Here is a 19,092-nt window from a genome sequence, read left to right as displayed (position 1 = left end):
GAGCTGAAAGGTCGGGCGGGATGGGGGAAGGGAGATGATGGAGAAGGAGGTGAGCCGGCTGGAGAGGAGGTGAGGACGGAGGCGGGCGCGGGGACGCGCTGTGGAAGAGGAGATGGAGAATCAGCGCGGGCCTCGCGGGTGCCCGCCGCTGCTCTCCCGGCGCACGGCGGTGGCCAGCGCGGCCCGCCGGGGTCCCCCTGCACTCACCTGGGGGCTCCAGCTCCGAATCCTGTGCCCCGCTCCGGATCTTCCTTCCCGCCCTGCCCCGGCGACTTTAGCGCCCCCGAATCCCGCTCGCTCGGCCAGGTTCCGCCTGCAGCATCCTCACCTCGTGGGACGCCCTGGGCCACGCCTCTACTGTCTTCTCATTGGTTGGACTTCACGCCAGTCATATTCCAATTGGCTGAAGGGGTCGTCGGCCATGCAAATCAGGACGGGCCCGCGGCTGCGCCGATTGGCTGGCGCTACGGGAGCGGAGCTCCTGGACTGGGGCTCTGATTGGTCCCTCGGGCCTGCCAGCAACGCTGACGCGGGGCGGGCTCCGGGCGCGAGCGCGCGGCGCGCCGCCTGCCGAGGCTACTCCCGCGGTGGTGGCGGACGGGGCGACCCTCTGCGGGTCCTCTCTCCTCTAGGCCTGCGGCTCCGGCGGGCTCCCGAGGGCACCGGCGGGGCTCTGGGTCGGTCGTGGGGGCACTTCCTCAACAGCTTGGGCCTCGGCGCGCCGGGCACGGCCGCGGCGGGCGGCCGGCCCGTCTCCTAGGTAACGCAGTCCGCGGCGGGCGGAACCACGCTGGCTGGCGCCGCGGGGGAGGTTGGACGGGGCCCGGGGCGCTGCGAGCGGCGGAGCGGGCTGGGGCCCGGGCTAGGGGTGCTCCGTGCGTCCCTCCGCGGAGACAGGGAGCCCGCGTCAGTGGCATCCCACCCCCTGTCTTGACCCTTGGTGCGGCCCGGGGTTCCAGTGGGGCTCCTTGGGGCTCACCCTGCGCGCCCTCTGCCCTTGGCCCTGGCGTCCGTCAGCAGCCGCTCGGCTTAAGACGAGAGCGCGGTGCGGACGACCTGGGCTTTGCTGAGACCCTGATGGACGTAGGCCCACTGCACTCGGCGTCCCGCTGCCCTTCCCCGGCCGGACAGCAGTGGGGGACTCCTGCAGGGTGTTTGTTCCCGGGTCGGGCCCTCATCCCCTGCTGGCGCATCCCAGAGCCGCCGCCCAGCGGAGATTGCGAGACTCTGGCTCTTGCAGGAGGTTCTGTCTGCCCTGCTGGTCCTGCCTTCCCTTCCGCTGTCCGTGTCGCTGACTTCCTGACCGACTTAAGAGCTGACCACCTGGGCCCCTCCCGCATGCTTGCTCTCCTAAGCGCTCCTAATGAGTCAGAGGCCCCACCTGTGCACATGTCTCCACCGCCTGTCTCCGTAGAAGACCGCTGCATTCTCAGAGCGGTTGGGTCTCCGTGTTGCGAGCGTCCTGTGATTGTGGACAGCCGGCTCCACTTCCAACCCAGTCTCCATCCCAGCTCGCTGCACCCTCACCACCTCTGTCATTTTCATAGATCGCACCCTGCCTTCCTTGTGTGCTAACTTACCTCCTGTCTTTCTGCTTCACACCAGATCCATCCGGTGAGGGCAGGGAGCTGGTCTGCTACCTTCAGGGCGGTGTCTCCAGGCCCTGGCGCGTGGTAGGTATGCAAAGAAGATTGCTTGAATGAGCAAATTCAAGGCAGCGCTTAACTAGACCTCACTTGCTCCCAGAAAACCTTGCCAAAGCTTTTTGGTCTCAGGCACCCCAAATCTTGTTCACTTCTTGGAAAGAAGCTTCCCTCTGCCTGCACAGCACCTCGTGGCTCCTGCCCGTCTTTCTCTGGTGAACCATCGGGAAACTCTGTCCCAGCTTACCCTGTTCAGTGCCCAAGCCCCCTTTTCTTTCTGTCCCCTCACCCCCCTCTCCCCAACAAAAACAGAGACTTGATTAGGCTCATCTTCTGTGTGCTGCTCACTCTTGCTCCCACTGGATTTTTAGATTCTTTTTTTTTTTTAAGTTTATTTTTGAAAGAGAGACAGACAGAGAGACAGAGTGGGGGAGGGGCAGAGAGAGAATCCCAAGCAGGCTCCATGCTGTCGGTGCCCGGACATGGGGTTCAAACTCACGAACTGCGAGATCATGACCTGAGCTGAAATCAAGAATCAGATGCTCAACTGACTGAGCCACCCAGGTGCCCCGGATTTTTAGAGTAACAACAGGGCACTTGGCGGGTCTTCACCATTGCATGCACTGGAACGGAATAGGTGAGCAGAAGCAGATCCCTCTAGGAAACCTCCCAGCCCTCTCATCTTACAGGTGGGAGACAGATGCAGGGAGGGCAGGAGACTTCCCTGAAGCCTGAGGGCAGTGGGGGTAAGCCTGGGTCCTCGGCTGGTGTCTCATTGGCTTCGATTGTAATGGTCATATACGACCAGCTGTGTGACTTTGGCCTGGCCCTTTAACCTGAGTCTCACCGTCCTCATCAGTGATATTTATCTACACAGTTGCTGGAATAACACACTTGGAAAGGCTTGAGAGGGCCCAGTTCACTGTGGGAACTCGTGAAAACTGGTGCGTTTTCTTGTATGGTTTTTCCCCCAGAGAGCCCTTTCCCTAGGCTCAAAGCATGGAGCCCTCGACGTTTTCTCTTTATTGTTTCCCCCAACCCCAGAGGTCCTTCTGTCTTTCCTCTGTAGCCGTCTTGATTCCTGCATGGCACAATTTAATTATACTTCATCATTGGAAAGATTTTCACTGAGGACCTAGCCCTGACCTCACTGAGCTCAGTCTTGCAGGACAAGAGAGGGAGCCTGGTGACTTCTGTGACAGGCTCCCTTGTGGGGGAGCCACTGGAGGGGGCTGGGGGTGCTCACCCTGCGGAAATGGCATTGGATCTGACTTCTAAGGATGTGTGTGGGTTTTCTAGGGGCCTTGTGTATGTGTGTTGAGGGGAGCAGAGAGAGGTCATGGTATCTATGAGGGACTGTAGCAAAGGCAGCGGGGTGGTGGAGTGGGGGAGGGTCAGGTGGCAGCTGTTCTGTGGGGGTTGGGAGGAAGGGGAGAGTTCTGTGCCTGCCTGGTCTCCACCCCCAGGAGCCTGTGTCTCCAGTGTCCTCTCTCCCTCCACCAACCACTCGGACTGTTGCTGTCTACCTCCACCTGCCCAGCTCACTGTTTTGGTTGGGTGGCTGTTCCCTTCAGAGCAGATGCCTTTCTGCCCGGTGTGGGTCCTGCTGTGCCGGGGGCACTCCCGTGGATGCGCGTTCCCTGCCAGGTGGACCAGAACTCGAGTGTTCCTCAGCACCTGCCGGCCAAGTGCGGTCGCCGGCAGGAGGGGAAGGAGGTGCCCGGTCAGGAATCTGGGCCAAGTGGGCAGGGTCTTCAGTGGCCTGCAAGGGGGGCACGGCCCCAGAGCTGGGCAGACACTACAGGCAGCGTGCAGAGGCCCCATTCAGAGGCGACGCTTTACCTGAGGCAGGAAGGCCTTCCTACACGGCGAGCTTCAGGCTGTCGCGGCGCTCGCTCGGTATGAATTAATGTCCCGGTTTAAAAAAAAATTTTTTTTTTAACGTTTATTTATTATTTTTGAGACAGAGAGAGACAGAGTATGAATGGGGGAGGGTCAGAGAGAGAGGGAGACACAGAATCTGAAACAGGCTCCAGGCTCTGAGCTGTCAGCACAGAGCCTGACGCGGTGCTTGAACTCACAGACTGTGAGATCATGACTTGAGCCGAAGTTGGCTGCTTAACCGACTGAGCCACCCAGGCGCCCCAATGTCCCAGTTTTATAACAAGTGCACGGGGAGACGTTTTCCCTAAAAAAAAAAAAAAAAAAAAAAATGCTTGGGAGTCAACTTTATTGAGACTTCAATTAGATTTTATGAAAATTTTTTGAGTTCTGATGATGAGCCAGGTACCAAGGACACGGGAAAATAGATCCCTTTATGCAGGTGGCTGGCCAGTACAGGGCAGGTGGCAGCCGTGCCCGTGGGAAGCCCAGCAGCTGGCCCTGGGAGCCTCCCAGAAGGTCTCTTGGGCAGGTGGCCCTCCTGCTGGGTGTCAGGCCTCTGCTGCTCAGAAGTGCACCTGTGTGTCCTGTGGCTTTTGTAATGGTACCACGTGCTGGGTGGCTCAGGACGACACAGAGTTCTTCTCTTTCGGTTCTGGAGGTCGGAAGTCCACGGTCCGTCTCACTGGGCCGAAGTCGAGGTGTGGGCAGGGCTGTGGGGGAGGATCTGTTTTGCTTTGTGGTCACCTGAGCTTCCCTCTGACCCTCTTGGGTCCCCCACCAGGCCCGCCTATGGAGTCCAGGGCACTTTCCTCACCTGAAGGTCCTTAGCTTAATTAATCATGCCCCCAAAGTCCCTCTTGCCATGTGAAGTCACACATTTCTCAGGTTCTGGGGATTAGGACAGGGACAGCTTTGGGGGCAATTCTTTAGCACAGAAAGCCTTCAAGGGCTTTTCCTGGCAACTCAGCTCTGGTGGGAGTGGGGCTGCCTTTCGTCAGCCTGTCTCCACCTGGAGGTCTGGGTCCTCCCCACCCCCATCTCCGCCAGTCTCCCCTGGGCTGGCCTTGACCTCGGGCTCTCCCTGGAGCGGCAGGCGGCCCCTGGGGCTCCCAGCTGGCTTGGGCAGCTCCTGTCTCCTGAGCAGAGACAGCCTCTCCAGAGGGAACCGTGGCTGGAGTCCCAGGGGAGATGGTGGTTTGCACACCGTGGGTCACATGTCACCTGTGAGTGTGCCACTGGAGCGCTCTGCCCGTAATCGTGGGCGGCCTTCCCACACATGGGGTCGGGAGGGTCATTCCTTAAAATGGGGTATCGTGCAGACCAAAGTAACGCAGGACAAGGACCCCAATGCATGCATGCTGTCCCGCTCGGGAACCGCCCAGATCTGGATGCTGGGGTGGATGCCTGCCTGTGTGTGTGTGGGGGGGGACTCCGGGGTGGGGGGCACTCCCGTGGAGGGACAGGGCTCCGTTCCCCGGGCCCTCTGGTGTGGGAGAGCATCTCAGGCCAGTCACATCTGTGCTCTGTGGGCTCTGCTCCCCACACGCTGCACAAAAGCCCTCGTCCTTTGGGTCCCGCTAGAACAGCCCTTCATGCTTTACAAAATCGTTGAGGACTCCAAGGAGCTTAACATCTACCAGGATTTACCATGTTAGGAATGAAAACTGAGAAATGTCAACAATGCTATTGTTCATTTAAAGATAGCGATAGACCTGTTACGTGTTAGCCTGAAGTGTATTTTTTTTTATGAAAGCCAACTGTTTTCCCAGAACAAAAAAATTAGCAGGAAGAGGGGTGGTTTTGTTTTCGTAAATTTTTTTTAACGTCTGGGTTACTAGGCAGCTGGGTCTCATACAGATTTCTGTTTTGAACCTGTTGAGCTATGTTGTTTTGGTCGCAGTCGTTGAAAGAAACTTGGCCTCACTCAGAAGGGAGGAGTATTTGGGTAAAAATTAGGGATGTTCTCCTCTGGTGCTTCACCAAAAAGTGGTAGTTTTTTTTTTTTTTTTTAATTTTTTTTTTTAACATTTATTTATTTTTGAGATAGAGAGAGACAGAGCATGAACAGGGGAGGGTCACAGAGAGAGGGAGACACAGAATCTGAAACAGGCTCCAGGCTCTGACCTGTCAGCACAGAGCCCGACACGGGGCTCGAACCCACGGACCGTGAGATCATGACCTGAGCCGAAGTTGGATGCTTAACCGACCGAGCCACCCAGGCGCCCCAAGAGACAATTTTTTAATGCGTTATTTTAGTTTTTGAGAGACAGAGACAGAGACAGAGTTTGAGCAGGGAAGGGGCAGAGAGAAAGAGAGAGAGAGAGAGAGAGAGAGAGAGAAGGAGAGAATCAGAAGTAGGCTCCAGGCTCTGAGCCATCAGCCCAGAGCCCGACGTGGGGCTCGAACTCACAGACCGTGAGATCGTGACCTGAGCTGAAGTCGGACGCTTAACCAACTGAGCCACCCAGGCGCCCCAAAAAAGTGGTAGTTTCTTGAACGTTTGTTGCCAAGTAGAGTTTGACACTCTGCCAGTGAACTTGTCATACTCTGGTACTTACAGTCCTTTGGTCTGTCCTGTACTTTGGGTGGGTCTTTTACACGTGCAGGCTTTTATATCGTTAGGCCCTGCACACTAGGAGAATACTGGTTCTAAGGTAGGCTCCTCTTCTAAACAGCGCAGATTTAATCCTACAGTTTCAAAAGATCCCTTTCCTTACCGTCACCATCCATCTCAGGAAAACCTTCAAGGAGCTGGAAGCTGTCAGGTTCCCGGGGGAGGATACCGATTTCCCCGATTCTGATTTTTGCCTGAAAGCTCAATTCTTACAAGTTTTCCTTGAAGTGACAGACTCATTTTGTTCACGTCTGTCTGTCTGCAAGGTGCCCAAGTTCAAATGAGCACGGTTTGTCTCTGAGCTGGTCTTTTAGTAAAAACGGTGCTGCTGAGTGACAGAAGCAGCTGGTCCCCCGCACGGTGCACAGATCATGCCCAGCTGACCCCGAGCCAACCATCACCCTTCATTTTGTAGCAGAAGGGCTTTTTTGTGGATTTCCCACATCATCACAAAATATTAGAAATGTGTGTACTCAAGGGCCAAGAAGTGGTGGTTTTGACAGCTTTACCAAAGACATTTAAAAAAATTTTAAAAAAATTTTTTTAACATTTTTATTTCTGAGAGAGAGACAGAGCGTGAGCGGGGAGGGGCAGAGAGAGAGGGAGACACAGAATCCGAAGCAGGTTCCAGGCTCCGAGCAGTCAGCACAGAGCCCTATGTGGGGCTCAAACTCGCGAACTGCGAGATCATGACCTGAACCGAAGTCGGCCGGCCGCTCAACCGACTGAGTCCCCCAGGCCCCCCAACCAAAGACGTTCTTAAGTGAAGCTTCCGTGTCTTCTGCTGTGAGTGGTGAAGAACACCCAGCGGCCCGAAGGGTTTGGTGCTGTTGCCTTGGGGCGCCCTGAGGCCCTGGCAGCTTCGCCCACTGTTGCCGTGGCTTCATCAGCACAAATTGTCCATACAGAGAAAAAGGCCCATGACATCTGAATATTGTGGAAATATTTTTGACCTTGTGGAGCCCTTGACAACCCCAGGGAACCGCAGCGTCTGGGGACCACATTTAGAGAACCACTGTCTTAGGAGACCAGATCACTGCCCTATCTTGCTTGTCATTTGAGTGTACAGGATTCAGCCTCTTATCAAAGCCAAGATTGTGTCAGCTGGAAGGTTGACAGTTCTAGAGAAGGTTCAGATCCCTGTCTGCCCGGAAGGCGGGTGACATCCTCGATGAGCCAGGTCCCCAAAGAAGCTCTTAGCACTCAAAACCTGTCCCAAATCGGCTTTGGCAACAAGGGACTGCCCATGTAGCTGAGCTGTCCTGGGTGGCTTTAGGGTCTCTTACCATGACACGTAGACCCACTGGTCCTTTTGCTCTGCTTGCTTTTTCCATGTGTGTCTCACGGAAGCTGCTCCCGTGGTGACCCCTGACAGCTTCACACTGATGACCTCTCTGCTTTAAGGGCTGCAGAAAAGAGTATTTCCTTCTCTCAATAGGAGCAGCAGAAGCTGTGAGATTTGCATCTCGTTGGCTCTGACTGGGTCATGCCTCCTAGTCCCTTCCAAGACGGCCCTAGTCCCCAAGGCCTGGCACTCTTGTGTAGTGCTCAACCTCTGCAACTGTACAAAGCAGCCCTGCATGTGCCTGTCTCTATACCAGTCACTGGCTGAGGCCAGCCTAGTCATGCTGTAGTTGGGTCAGGACAGCAAGGACGGAGAGGCTATCCGGAGCGAGACGGGGCATGTTAACCCCGGGGAAAGCAGCATGGGGTTCGGAGGGAGGAGTGGCGGAGGGTGGGTTTTGGGGATGGTGTGGTGGGAGGTAGGAGACTTTCAGAATTGCTCTGAGCACCGTGGCCCTTAAAACTCCTTTATTTATTTAAACACAAATCACGCAGGTAATCCTAGAGGCCCGAGTCATCCTCAGACTGGCAGAATGAAAGACTGGCTCAGGATTTTTGACCAAAACGTGCTGGTCCCTCCCCACCCACAGAGAGCACGCCAGCCTATAAAGGAATCAACTGCGTTTCAGTGTGTCCTGAAGTGGCTTGATGGGCCGCTAATTAAGCAGGTAAAGAAATTTGCTATTTGTTGTCAACTGCATGTCGTTACTGTTCCAGCTGAGAGGATATTGATTTTCACTTATTTATCTGAGTCTTACCACTGTACCCATTACCTCGGGCTTTGACAGTATTTGGAGGCAAAGTGGCCCATCAGCAAAGAGAATACCTGATTCAGCGACTCGGTCAGCACTTTTGACACCGGGTAAAGGTTTCTTCTGCCCACAGTGGAGCAGTTTTAAAACCCCGGTAATCTGATTTTTCTTGGGTCCCTTGAGCCAGCATATTTGCAGGAGGTGGGCTCGTGCACGATCCAACACCGCCCGCTTGCAGCCTGGCACTTAGAGCTGCCGGGGCAGAGCTCCGGGCATCCTGGCAGAAGCCGTGTGCCTGGACGTACCACGGCCGTCTGCACACTCGGGCCCTTGCTCCGTGGCTCTGCAGGCGTCCGTGTCCTTCCGGGGCAGGGAACCTGGGGAGAAGCTGGTGCTTCTGCGCTGCCCGCGAGACAGTCACATGATTGGAGGCTTCCAGTGAGGCCCAGTGGGGTGCATGGGAAGGATCCAGACCTGCCAGTGTGAGCATGTGACTTTTTGTAGGGTTTGGCCTGGCAAGGCCCTGTCCTCCTCTGCAGGTGGTCCTGGAGCTGGTAGAGCGATTCTCCATGTCCAAGTCGTTGGGGGGCTGGGTCTGTAAGAGCTCACTCCCGCGAAGGCGCCCACACCCTCCGGCTCCAGGCCCTTTGATCCAGCGCCTGCTCTGTGCGGCCTCCGCGTTGGCACCGCGGTAGCTGCTGTTCCCCCAGCCGTACCGCCCGGCACTCTCCTGTACCGGCCTGCTTTGTCCCGAAGCCGGGTCGTCAGAAGAGGAGGCGGTCGGGGACCAGCGGAGCCGGTTGTGAGGGACGCCCGGCTCTAGGTGGCCGGCGGCGGGGCAGACAGCCAGGCGGCTCTGCCTCATAGGAGCGCACAAGTCAGTGACGGCACTGTCTGTCTCCTAGGAGTTTTACCAAGGAGATTTTATTCATTGTCCCATTTTATTTCGTTTACTTGTATTTATTTTTGGAAAGGTGATTGCCGTTGTTCAGAATTCACTGGGGTGTATTCAGCAAAGTGTATCGTTCCACGGAGTCCCTGAGGCCCCAGTGTCCCTCCCTGGACACAGCCGGCAGGACCTGTTTTTTGGTGTAGCTTTCCAGAAATTGTAAGCAAATGCAACGAATAAATACACTTGTATTTTATGCTTTAAAAAGATTCTTAGCAAGGTCTTACAGATGTTCGTGTCATCACGTGAAGAACTTCATTCTCTCTTATGACAACATAGTATTTCTTTGGATGATTCTGCATTTATTTCTTCAGTCCCTTATTGATGAACACATAGAGTTTCTTTCAGTTGTCTGCTGTCACAGATACAGCTATAATAACTTCATTTACGTGTTTTTTTTTTTCATGTACACATGTGTCTGTAGAATGAGTCCTATAAGTGGGATTCCTGATTCAGAGTCACGTGTCAGAAGTTATTGTTTAAGACCCAGTTATAGGCTCTTTGTAAAAAAAACGTGCTTTAAACAGAAAGACATGAACTGTATGTGTGACGGTAAAAGGATGGAGAAAAGATAGGCCATGTAAACCCTGTAAGAAATCTTTGTGTTGTACTGACGTCAGATAAAGTCAATTTCAAGGTGAAGAGTATTACCAGAGATAAAGGGGCATTTCTTCCTTCCTTCCTTCCTTCCTTCCTTCCCTTCCTTTCCTTCCTTTCCTTCCCTTCCTTTCCTTCCTTTCCTTCCTTTCCTTCCTTTCCTTCCTTTCCTTCCTTTCCTTCTTTCCTTCTGTCTATTTTGAGAGAGAGAGAGAGAAAGAGAGAGAGATTCCCACGCAGGCTCTGCACTGTCAGAACAGGGCCAGATGCGGGGCTTGAACTGATGAACTGTGAGATGGTGACCTGAGCTGAAATCAAGGGTCAGAAGCTCAGCTGAGCCACCCAGGCTCCCCTAGAGGGGCATTTCATTATCATGATGGCAGTCAAGAAGATATGACAGTCCTAAATGTGTATGTGCCTCTCTTGGGGCCTGTAAGACCACCCTCAGGTTCAGTGATTCATTGGGAGGACTCCCATGGCTCGGCACGTGGTCTGTCTCCCAGGAAAGATTTACTACAGTGAGAGGATACGGAGCAGGATCAGCCATGGGAAAGGCATGTGGGGGAAAGTGTGGGAGCAGGCACATGCTTCAGGGGTGCTCTGCCAGTGGAGCCCCACAGGGTGCATTCAGTTCTTCCAACAACAGTCATGACAACACGTGTGAAACGTTCCCAGCCAAGGAAGCTTGTTAGAGGCTCCGGACGTTTTGGGGACTGGTCAGGTGGGCATCTTCTGCCTAGCGGGTTCCCAGATCACAGACTCCCAGCAGGAAAGCAGGTGTTCAGCATAAACCACTTTGTACAGCGTAGGCAAAGTACGCCGTGATCGGTAGAGTGACGGGAACCCCCAGCCTCCAGCCAAGGGCCAGCCTCGTGGACCCACCTTTCAGAGCACACAGTTGGGCCAGCTGTGCTAGCTCTTCTGTGCACGGTACCCGGTAACACAGCCTCCAAACACGTGAAGCAAAATCGTGTAGAACTAAAGGGAGCACTGTTCAGATTCGCCGTCACCACTGGAGACTTTTAACTCTCCTCTCTCACTAACTGATAGAGCAAATAAACCAAAGACCAAAAACCAAAACAGGGCGCCTGGGTGGCTCAGTCCGTTAAGCGTCCGACTTCAGCTCAGGTCATGATCTCACCATTTGTGAGTTCGAGCCCCGTGGCGGGCTCTGTGCTGACAGCTTGGAGCCTGGAGCCTGCTTTGGATTCTGTGTCTCCCTGTCTGTCTCTGCCCCTCCCCTGCTTGCACTCTATCTCTCTGTCTCAAAAATAAATAAACATAAAAAAATTTAAAAAGCAAAAACAAACCAAAAACCAAAAAACGCCCCATAATGATTTGGAAGATCTAAACACCACCAACCACCTAGACCTGTCTGTTATCTCTAAAACACTACAGCCAACAAATAGAATATGCGTTTTTCTCAAGTGTGGAAACTTCACTGAGATAGGCCATATGCTGGGGCATAAAAATAAGTCTCCATGGATTTAAAATGATTGAAATTTATAGAGTATACATACGTCAACTGACTAGTATGGTATTACATTAGAAATGAGCAACGAGATATCTAGAAAATCCTCAAATAGCAGAAAAGTAACACACTACCAACTAACCCATGAGTCAAAGAAGAAATCATGGGGAAATTAGAAAATATTTTGAAGTGAGGAATGGAAGAACATACCAAAATTTATGAGGTGCAACTATTTGAGTCCTTTGAAGGAATTTATAGCTTTATATGACTATGTTAGAGGAGAAGAAAGGTATGAAATCAATGATCTCTTTCCTCCATCAGAATCTACATAAGAAGTTAAACCCGAAGAAAATAGAAGAAGGAAATGGTAGATTTCTGCTTATTTAGCAGAAATCAATAAATTAAAAAGGCAAATAGTAGAGAAAATCAGCAAAGTTAGAAGTTGGTTCTTTGAAAAGCTTAATAAAATTGACAAACTCCTATAAGACTGGTCATGAGCAAAGAGGGAGAAAACACAGATTACCAATATTAGGAAGGAAGGGAGTATTACAGTATATCTTACAGACGTTAAAATGATAGTCAAGGGAGAGGCACCTGGGTAGCTCAGCCGGTTAAGCTTTCAACTTCGGCTCAGGTCATGATTTCACATTCATGAGTTGGAGCCCCGCGTTGGGCTCTGTGCTGACAGCTCAGAGTCTGGAGCCTGCTTCGGATTCTGTGTTTCCCTCTCTCTGCCCTTCCCCCGCTCACTCTGTCTCTGTCTCTCAAAAAAATGAAAAAATGTTAAAAAATTAAAAAAGATAAGAGATATTATGAATCACTTGTGTGCCAAGAAATTTGATAACTTAGTTGAGATGGAGAAATTTCTTGAAAAGCACAATTTACCAAAAGTTACACTAGAGGAAATAGAAGATCTATTAAAAAAAAATTATTTTTGAGACAGAGTATGAGCGAGGGAGGGGCAGAGAGAATGAGGGAGACACAGAATCCGAAGCAGGTTCGAGGCTCTGAGCTGTCAGCACAGAGCCTGACATGGGGTTCAAACCCACGAACTGTGAGATCATGACCTGAGCTGAAGTTGGACACTCAACTTACTGAGCCACCCAGGTGCCCTGAGGAAATAGAAAATCTAAATAGTCCTGTATTCATTAAAGAAACAATTCATAAGCAAACATCTTCCTCCAAAGAAAACTCCAGACTTAAATGACTTCACTGTTGGATTTTATAGAATATTAAAAGAAGCAATAATATGAATTCCAGAACAAACTCTATCAGAAAATAGAAGAGAGAGGATGCTTTCCAGTGTTGGTTTTTTTTTTTTTTTTTTTTTTCGAGCCCCCATAACTGATAACTAAATCAGGAGAGGATATCACAAGTACAGACTAATGTCCCTCATGCATATTAACACAAAAAACCTTAAAATATTGGGACATAGGATCTAGTTAGTACCTTACAATCAGATGGGGTTTAACACAGGAACCGAAAGTTTTACAGTTTTTACAGTTGACTCTTGAACAGTATGCGGGTTGGGGTGCTGACCCCCTCAAAATCAAAAATCTGCATATAACTTTTGACTCCTCCAAAACCTAATTACTAATAGCCTGCTGTTGACCAGAAGCCTTCCTAATAATGTAAACAGTTGATTAATACGTATTTTGTATGCTATATGTGTTATGTACTGTGTTCTTACAATAAAGTCAGCTAGAGGAGAGAAAATGCTATTAAGAAAATCACAAGGAAGAGAAAACACATCTACACTCCTATGATGTGTTTATAAAACAAAAGCACGTGTAGGTGGACCTGTACGGTTCAAATCTGTGTTGTTCAAGGGTTGGCTGTACATACAAGAAATCAGTGAAAAGACAGCACTTGAAAGAAGACTGGGGTGCCTGGGTGGCTAAGCATCCAACTTGATCTCAGCTCAGGTCTTGATCTTGGGGCTGTGAGTTCAAGTCCTGTGTTGAGCTCTATGCTGGACGTGAAGCCTCCTTAAACATAAAAAAAATAAATAAATAAAAGAAGACCAAGTAGGAAACAAACGTAAAAAGCATAGTCTTACAAAGTTTGTACGATTTGAGTTATTTTGGGAATTGACAGCTTTAGATGACAGCAAACTTCCCTGTGAAAGGTGTTGGCTAAAAATATTAACGTGTTTTTGAACTCAGGATACTTTCTTAATAATTTTAGTATGTCTTTCTTGCTGTCCCACTTACCTTTTCCATTGAGTTTAACTTTACCATGAACATTGATTGATCTTCTTTGCTTTGGCTGTTCCAATTCAGTTTGATGTTTCTTGGGCACAATTGTATATTTGCAGCTGTGTGGGTGACACAGATGACCATCCCACATTCTGTCTTCACACACCAGCAGAGACTGTTTAGAAACCTACCTGATTAGAAATGGGTATGGAGTCACATAGAGGTGGAAGGATGGTTAGGGTCTGGGTTCTGGGAAGAGGTCTAGGTCAGCAGGAAAGGTTTGGGAATTAGCAGGTTGTGGCTGGTGCTTACATCTCTGAGAATGGGAGGAAGAGGAGGGAGAGAGAGGAGGAGGGGGGGAGAGAAAGGGGAGGGGGGAGGAGGATGGGGAGGAAGAAGAGGAGGGGGAAGGATTGGGAAGAGGGAGGGGGAGGGAGGAGGAGGGGAAGGGGCAGGAGGGGAGGGGGCAGGAGGGGAGGGGGAGGAGTGGCAGGGAGGAGTGAGAACAGGGAATAGGGGAGGAGGGAGGAGGGGAAAGGAGGAGGGAGGGGGTGGGGGGAGGAGCGAGAGGAGGAGGGGAAGGGAGAAGACGAATGGGGAAGAGAAGGAGGGTTAAGAGGCTGCTGGTGGCACCCTGGGCAGCATCAGCAGTGAGGGGAAGCTTAGGATCAGGCCCCTGGGGACAAGTGCACTGATATGGGGCAAGGTCTCGTTCTAGGCCCTAAGGATGGGGCAGGGAAGAGTATCCGGGAGGATACTCTTGACCCTTATCCTCCCAGAGCTCACACTTGGTTGGGGGCAGCAGAGAACTGGATGAACCCCGGGGAAAGGGAAAGCAAGATCAGAGGACCGGCAGGGGTCTAGATGGTGGAGGTCAGGGAAGGCACGGGAATGAGGTTCCTGAGAAGAGGTAGCTGGGGGGAATAGGAGGAGGGAAGGGGATGTGGCTAGAGAGACAGGGGCCATGCTGAGAGAGGTGTGTGGAGGCCTGGGGAGTGGGGAGGTCCCCACAACTCCGTGACTGAAACCAGGCTTGGCTGCCTCCTCCCTACCTGTTTGCTGTCTTTCTGCTTCCTCGCTCCCAGCTTCCAGGGACAGAAAACACTGCCATCATCCTTTGCTAGGGACTAGGGACTAGGGACATGGGACTCACGAGCGCTAGACCCAGGAGAAGCCTGGGCACCGTGAGGCAGCTGGCCACCCCATCCTTACCTGTTCTGTGGTTCTGTCCCTCACATCTGCATCCAGCCCATCCTCGCTGAGCTCCTGGTGCTGGCTGGAGGGAGATGAAATTGACAAAATAATTGTGAGCTATTTAATTAAGGTGCCCAGTGGGGGGTTTGATACACTGTACATTGTGAGGACCCCCACTGAGTTAAATGACACATCCGGCCCCTCCCTCTTCCCTCACGGTTGCTGCAGTTACACAGGGGGACCTTGTTTTATTTATTTATTTATTTATTTATTTATTTATTATTAAATGTTTGTTTATTTTTGAGAGAGAGAGATAGAGAGCTTGAGCAGGGGAGGGGCAGAGAGAGAGGGAGACACAGAATCCGAAGCAGGCCCCAGGCTCCCAGCTATCAGCACAGAGCCCTACATGGGTCTCGAACCCATGAACCACAAGTTCATGACCTGAGCTGAAGTTGATGCTTAACTGACTGAGCCCCCCAGGCGCCCCAGGGAATATTCTTATACACATATTTTTATGGGTTTGTCTAAGGGTATCCAGAGGACAAATTCTAGCTGAGTTGCTAGAGCAAAGGGTGCATCTGATCAGATTTTCAGTATTGCCAGATGCCCTCCATGGAGATGGTAACATTTTATATGCCCATGAAAATTGTACATGAATGCCTATTTCCCCCATCCTGTGGCAGAAGTTGTCAAAGTTTTTGATTGTTGCTAACCTGAGAGGTTAGAGGTGATATATCATTATTTAAAAAAAAAAAATTTTTTTTAACATTTATTTATTATTGAGAGAGTATGAGTGGGGGAGGGGCAGAGAGAGAGGGAGACACAGAATCCGAAGCAGGTTCCACGCTCCAAGCTGTCAGCACAGAGCCCAACCTGGGGCTCGAACACACAGACTGAGAGATCATGACCTGAGCTGAAGTCAGACACTTAACTGACTCAGCCACCCAGGTGCCCCATGGGGGGCCTAGTTTTAAAACCCATGTCATGAAAGGTGCCTGGGTGGCTCAGTCGGTTGAGCATCTACCTCTTGATTTTGGTTCAGGTCATGTGGGATCGAGCCCCATGTTGGGCTCTGTGCTGACAGTGTGGAACCTGCTTAGGATTCTCTCTCTCTGTCCCTCCCCCATTCCTGCTTTTGCACCCTTGTGCGCTCTCTCTCTCTCTCTCTCTCTCTCAAGTAAACTTAAAAAAAAAAAAAACCTATGTGGGGTGAGGGCAACATTGAGAAGACAGTTTATTACTATTCCTAAGAGGCGGGGTATGCCAGGCCACATAGGGCCATGCGGGGTGGCACCAGGGTGTCATGGGGTCTGTCAAGAGGCAGAGCAGCCGGGAAGACCATAGCCAAGAGTCTTCACCTTGGCTTTCATGGGAGGGAAGGCACAAGGAAGGGTGAGCACTTGACCAGGTTCAGGATTGGTGGGTGTGAATCATTTCCGTGGCCTCCTGGAGGCTAGGAGCCAGATAGGGGACCAGATGGGAGTCTGGACTCTGGATTGGCCAGTTTGCATATCAGAGACGTTCTGGAAGGCAAGTCATTTACTCTGTGTAGGAGTTAGCCGGTCCTGGGGGGGGGGGGGGGGGCGGTCAGTCTCCTGTGGTGAGGCCCCAGGTGCCAGAGCACCAAGAACACAGTGTCAGAAAAACTAGTTAACACAGTTGAGTATGGTTGGTGCAGGCTCTCCAGGGTCGCTGAGAACCCCGGCTCTCCTCTGCCCCAGGGCCTTTGGTTTGCTGCTCCTTCTGCCTGGTGTCTCCCCTCCCCTTAGTTCTCAGCTCAAACATCGTCTTTCCTGACCTCCCCTGGCCATCCTGTTAAAATGCACACCCACCGTCTCCCCCACTCTTACTGTTCTTTACATGAGCCCTGTTCCCTGTTGTCTCACTAGTGCCTGGAACAGTGCCTGGCACAGAGTAGATGCGTAGAGTAGGTGCTTAATGAATGTTTGATGAATGAATGAGTGAATGAATGAATGAAAACCATTTCTTGGTTCCAGGGCAGACGATAAGAGCACAAAGGAGAGCCTCACTGTAGGTTGTGTGGCTCTGGGAAGATGGCTTGTGTTTACAGTCCCTGGGTGTTTTCGTCTGTGTTGGCAGCCATGACTTCTCAGTCCTCAAAGATCTGCTTTTCCTTTGCTAATACCACCCCAGAATAATTCTGACAAGTTGAGGATTTAGAGTTTGTGATTATATCAAGAAGGACTCATTTGTTTGCAAACAATAAGGACAACCCCATTCAAAACAGCTTAAGTTAGAGAGAGCTCACACAACAGGCAAATCCATAGTTAGGACAAACTTCAGGTGTGGCTTGATCTAGGGTCTCAAGTGCCATAACCTGGGCTTGTTCTCTCTCGGGCCCGTGTGGTGTCAGGTGCCTGTGTCTCTTCAGCCGTGGCCTCTTGTGTCTCATTGGCACTGGGTGAGTCTTTTGCCCATGTTGTCTGTACCTTGGGACTTTAGTGCTTGGATTGGCCAGGGGAGGGCCCAGCCCTTTGACGCATAACCCCCCACCCCCACCCCAAGAGCACTAGCCACGGGAGAGGCAGTTCCCCAGAGGATATTGACCCCTAAAACCGGTGGATTCTGAGTGTCCCAGTTCTCCCAGGCTGGCCGGTCAGCACGTGTGGCATGGCTCGTGACGTCGGGAAGCCTTCAGGGCCGGCACCTTCTGTCTCGCAGGGAGTGCTGGAGATGCTCTCGGAGGTGGGCTGCTGTCTGCGCGTGTCCCTCTTTGATGTCACCTACCGACACTTTTTCGGGAGGACGTGGAAGACCGCCGTGAGGCCCGTGGAGCAGCTCTCCAGGCAGCCGTCCAGGATCGTCTTCGACGAGGTGGGCCTTGTCGGCGGGCGGGGCTGCTCTGGGGCCAAGCACACGCCCTGTGCATCTCAGACCTGAGGCACGCGGCCGCAAAGCTGGTCTTAGCCCTGGGGCACTCCATTTCCAGACCCAACCGGTGCGGGAGCCACGTGTCCCGGGCAGACGAGAGCGTGTGGCTCTGGTCCAAGCAGTGGGGCGGGGGACACTCGCGGGTCTTGTCACCTTCAAGGAACCCTGGAGTTCGTGGAGCAAAGTTAGGAGATTATCGGTCTCACTGACTCCCCCGTTTTCTCTCACCCTCCTTGTCCCCCTTCTTCTTTCAGTTTGGTTTCCTTCTTTGTCTTCAAGACGGGTGTTTGAGACTTAGCAGGAGGGAAGGCGACTTACCCAGGTGGCAGGGGGCAGAGCCTGGACTGGGACCCACGCCTTCTGTGTCCACACTGGGTGCTTGCGTTGGCACTGCTGCTAACGTCACTGGCCCCTGCCCCGTGGGCCGGTGGTTTCTGGCTTTGTCCGGCTGCCCCCAATACAAGCATGTATTCAGGCCTTGGGCTGGGTGCCGGGGGTGAGGGTGGACGGCACGGTCACGGAGCTCACCGCGCAGAAGGGGGGTGACGCGCAGAAGCAGGTAACAGAGTCATTGTAAGTTGCGGTGAGCTTCCAAAGGAGGCCGGTACGCTGCTGTCCCCGGGGGGACGGGGAGACCTCTGCGGGGAGGGGAAGAAGGAGGGGCTCCCCTGAGTGAACGTCGAAGCCAACGCTGCAGGCAGAGCAGGGTCACACACGCACCAGCTTCCCGACGTGGCCCGTCTGCTTGATTGGGCTCCTGTGGGGACGTCACAGGTGTGGAGAGGGCCGGTGCCCTGTTGACTTGATCCTTCTCGGGTGTCGAGCGGGGCTCAGGGGAGCCTGGTGCAGTAGCCGTAGTGCAGTGAGTGGTGAAGCTGGCAGTGACCACAGCCGTCCTGGGAGGCGTCACCGCATGTGACCACAGCCCGAGTGCCCCTTTGCTGCTGGGGACCGTCCCGGCTCAGTCCTGAAGCTGCGGGGGGCCGGCTGAGCACGCCGCTCCCTGCATTTGGCTGCCACCCAGGGTTCGGGCTGTGGTCGGGGCGCGGATCCATCCTCTGGAGCCCTGCCTTCCCAGGGTAGGAGGGCGCTCATGCCCCCAGAGGTCAGGAAGGTTAAATGAGGCCTTGGGAAAGCATGTGTCCTGGGGACGAAAGATGTGTCTGATATTCAGGTTGTCACACAGCCTATGCAAATGCTACTGAGGAGTCTGGCTGGCTGCATCGTACGTGAGCCACGTGTGGGTCTGTGGACAACTCCTTATAGGGCTGTGTCAGCATGGGCGATGAATGGCCTTCTCGCCCCTGACACGGCTGGAAGAGGTTCGCCAGGAGCAGCGTGGCCCTGGGGTCGTGGATCACCTGGCCGGGCTCAGCCTCCGCTGCCTTCGGGGTGGCCTTCGAGGGCCAGGCTGCTCGGATTTCTCTTTGTCGTGTGTCCGGTCAGGCCCACGGAAGCCTGGTTTGTGACATGACCACAGCGAATGATGGAGGTGTGGACGTGAATGAGGAATGGTGGACGTGGGAGTTCACCGTGGGCTGGGCCGTGGGCGGG

The 19,092-nt window shown here is 52.8% G+C and overlaps 2 protein-coding genes across 2 annotated transcripts in view; one reads left to right on the top strand and one right to left on the bottom strand.

Moving 5' to 3' along the window:
* KCNAB2 (potassium voltage-gated channel subfamily A regulatory beta subunit 2) overlaps positions 1 to 320 on the bottom strand; it is an 84,811-nt gene extending 84,491 nt beyond the window's left edge. Inside the window, exon 1 of the mRNA XM_042952768.1 lies at positions 208 to 320. The gene's annotated coding sequence lies outside the window, so the exon portion shown is untranslated. The remainder of the gene's footprint in view (positions 1 to 207) is intronic.
* Positions 321 to 943: 623 nt separating this feature from the next.
* The window catches only part of NPHP4 (nephrocystin 4), a 110,415-nt gene continuing 92,266 nt past the window's right edge, over positions 944 to 19,092 (top strand). The window contains exons 1-3 of the mRNA XM_042953308.1: positions 944 to 1,673; positions 7,981 to 8,153; positions 17,329 to 17,481. Coding sequence (XP_042809242.1) covers positions 8,019 to 8,153; positions 17,329 to 17,481 — 288 coding nt within the window. The 5' untranslated portion in view covers positions 944 to 1,673; positions 7,981 to 8,018. The remainder of the gene's footprint in view (positions 1,674 to 7,980; positions 8,154 to 17,328; positions 17,482 to 19,092) is intronic.

This window comes from Panthera leo, chromosome C1 (genome assembly GCF_018350215.1).
Source record: "Panthera leo isolate Ple1 chromosome C1, P.leo_Ple1_pat1.1, whole genome shotgun sequence".
Classification (NCBI taxonomy): Eukaryota; Metazoa; Chordata; class Mammalia; order Carnivora; family Felidae; genus Panthera; species Panthera leo.
The sequence above is the reverse complement of the archived record's forward strand: the minus strand, read 5'-3'. Positions and strand labels throughout refer to the sequence as shown.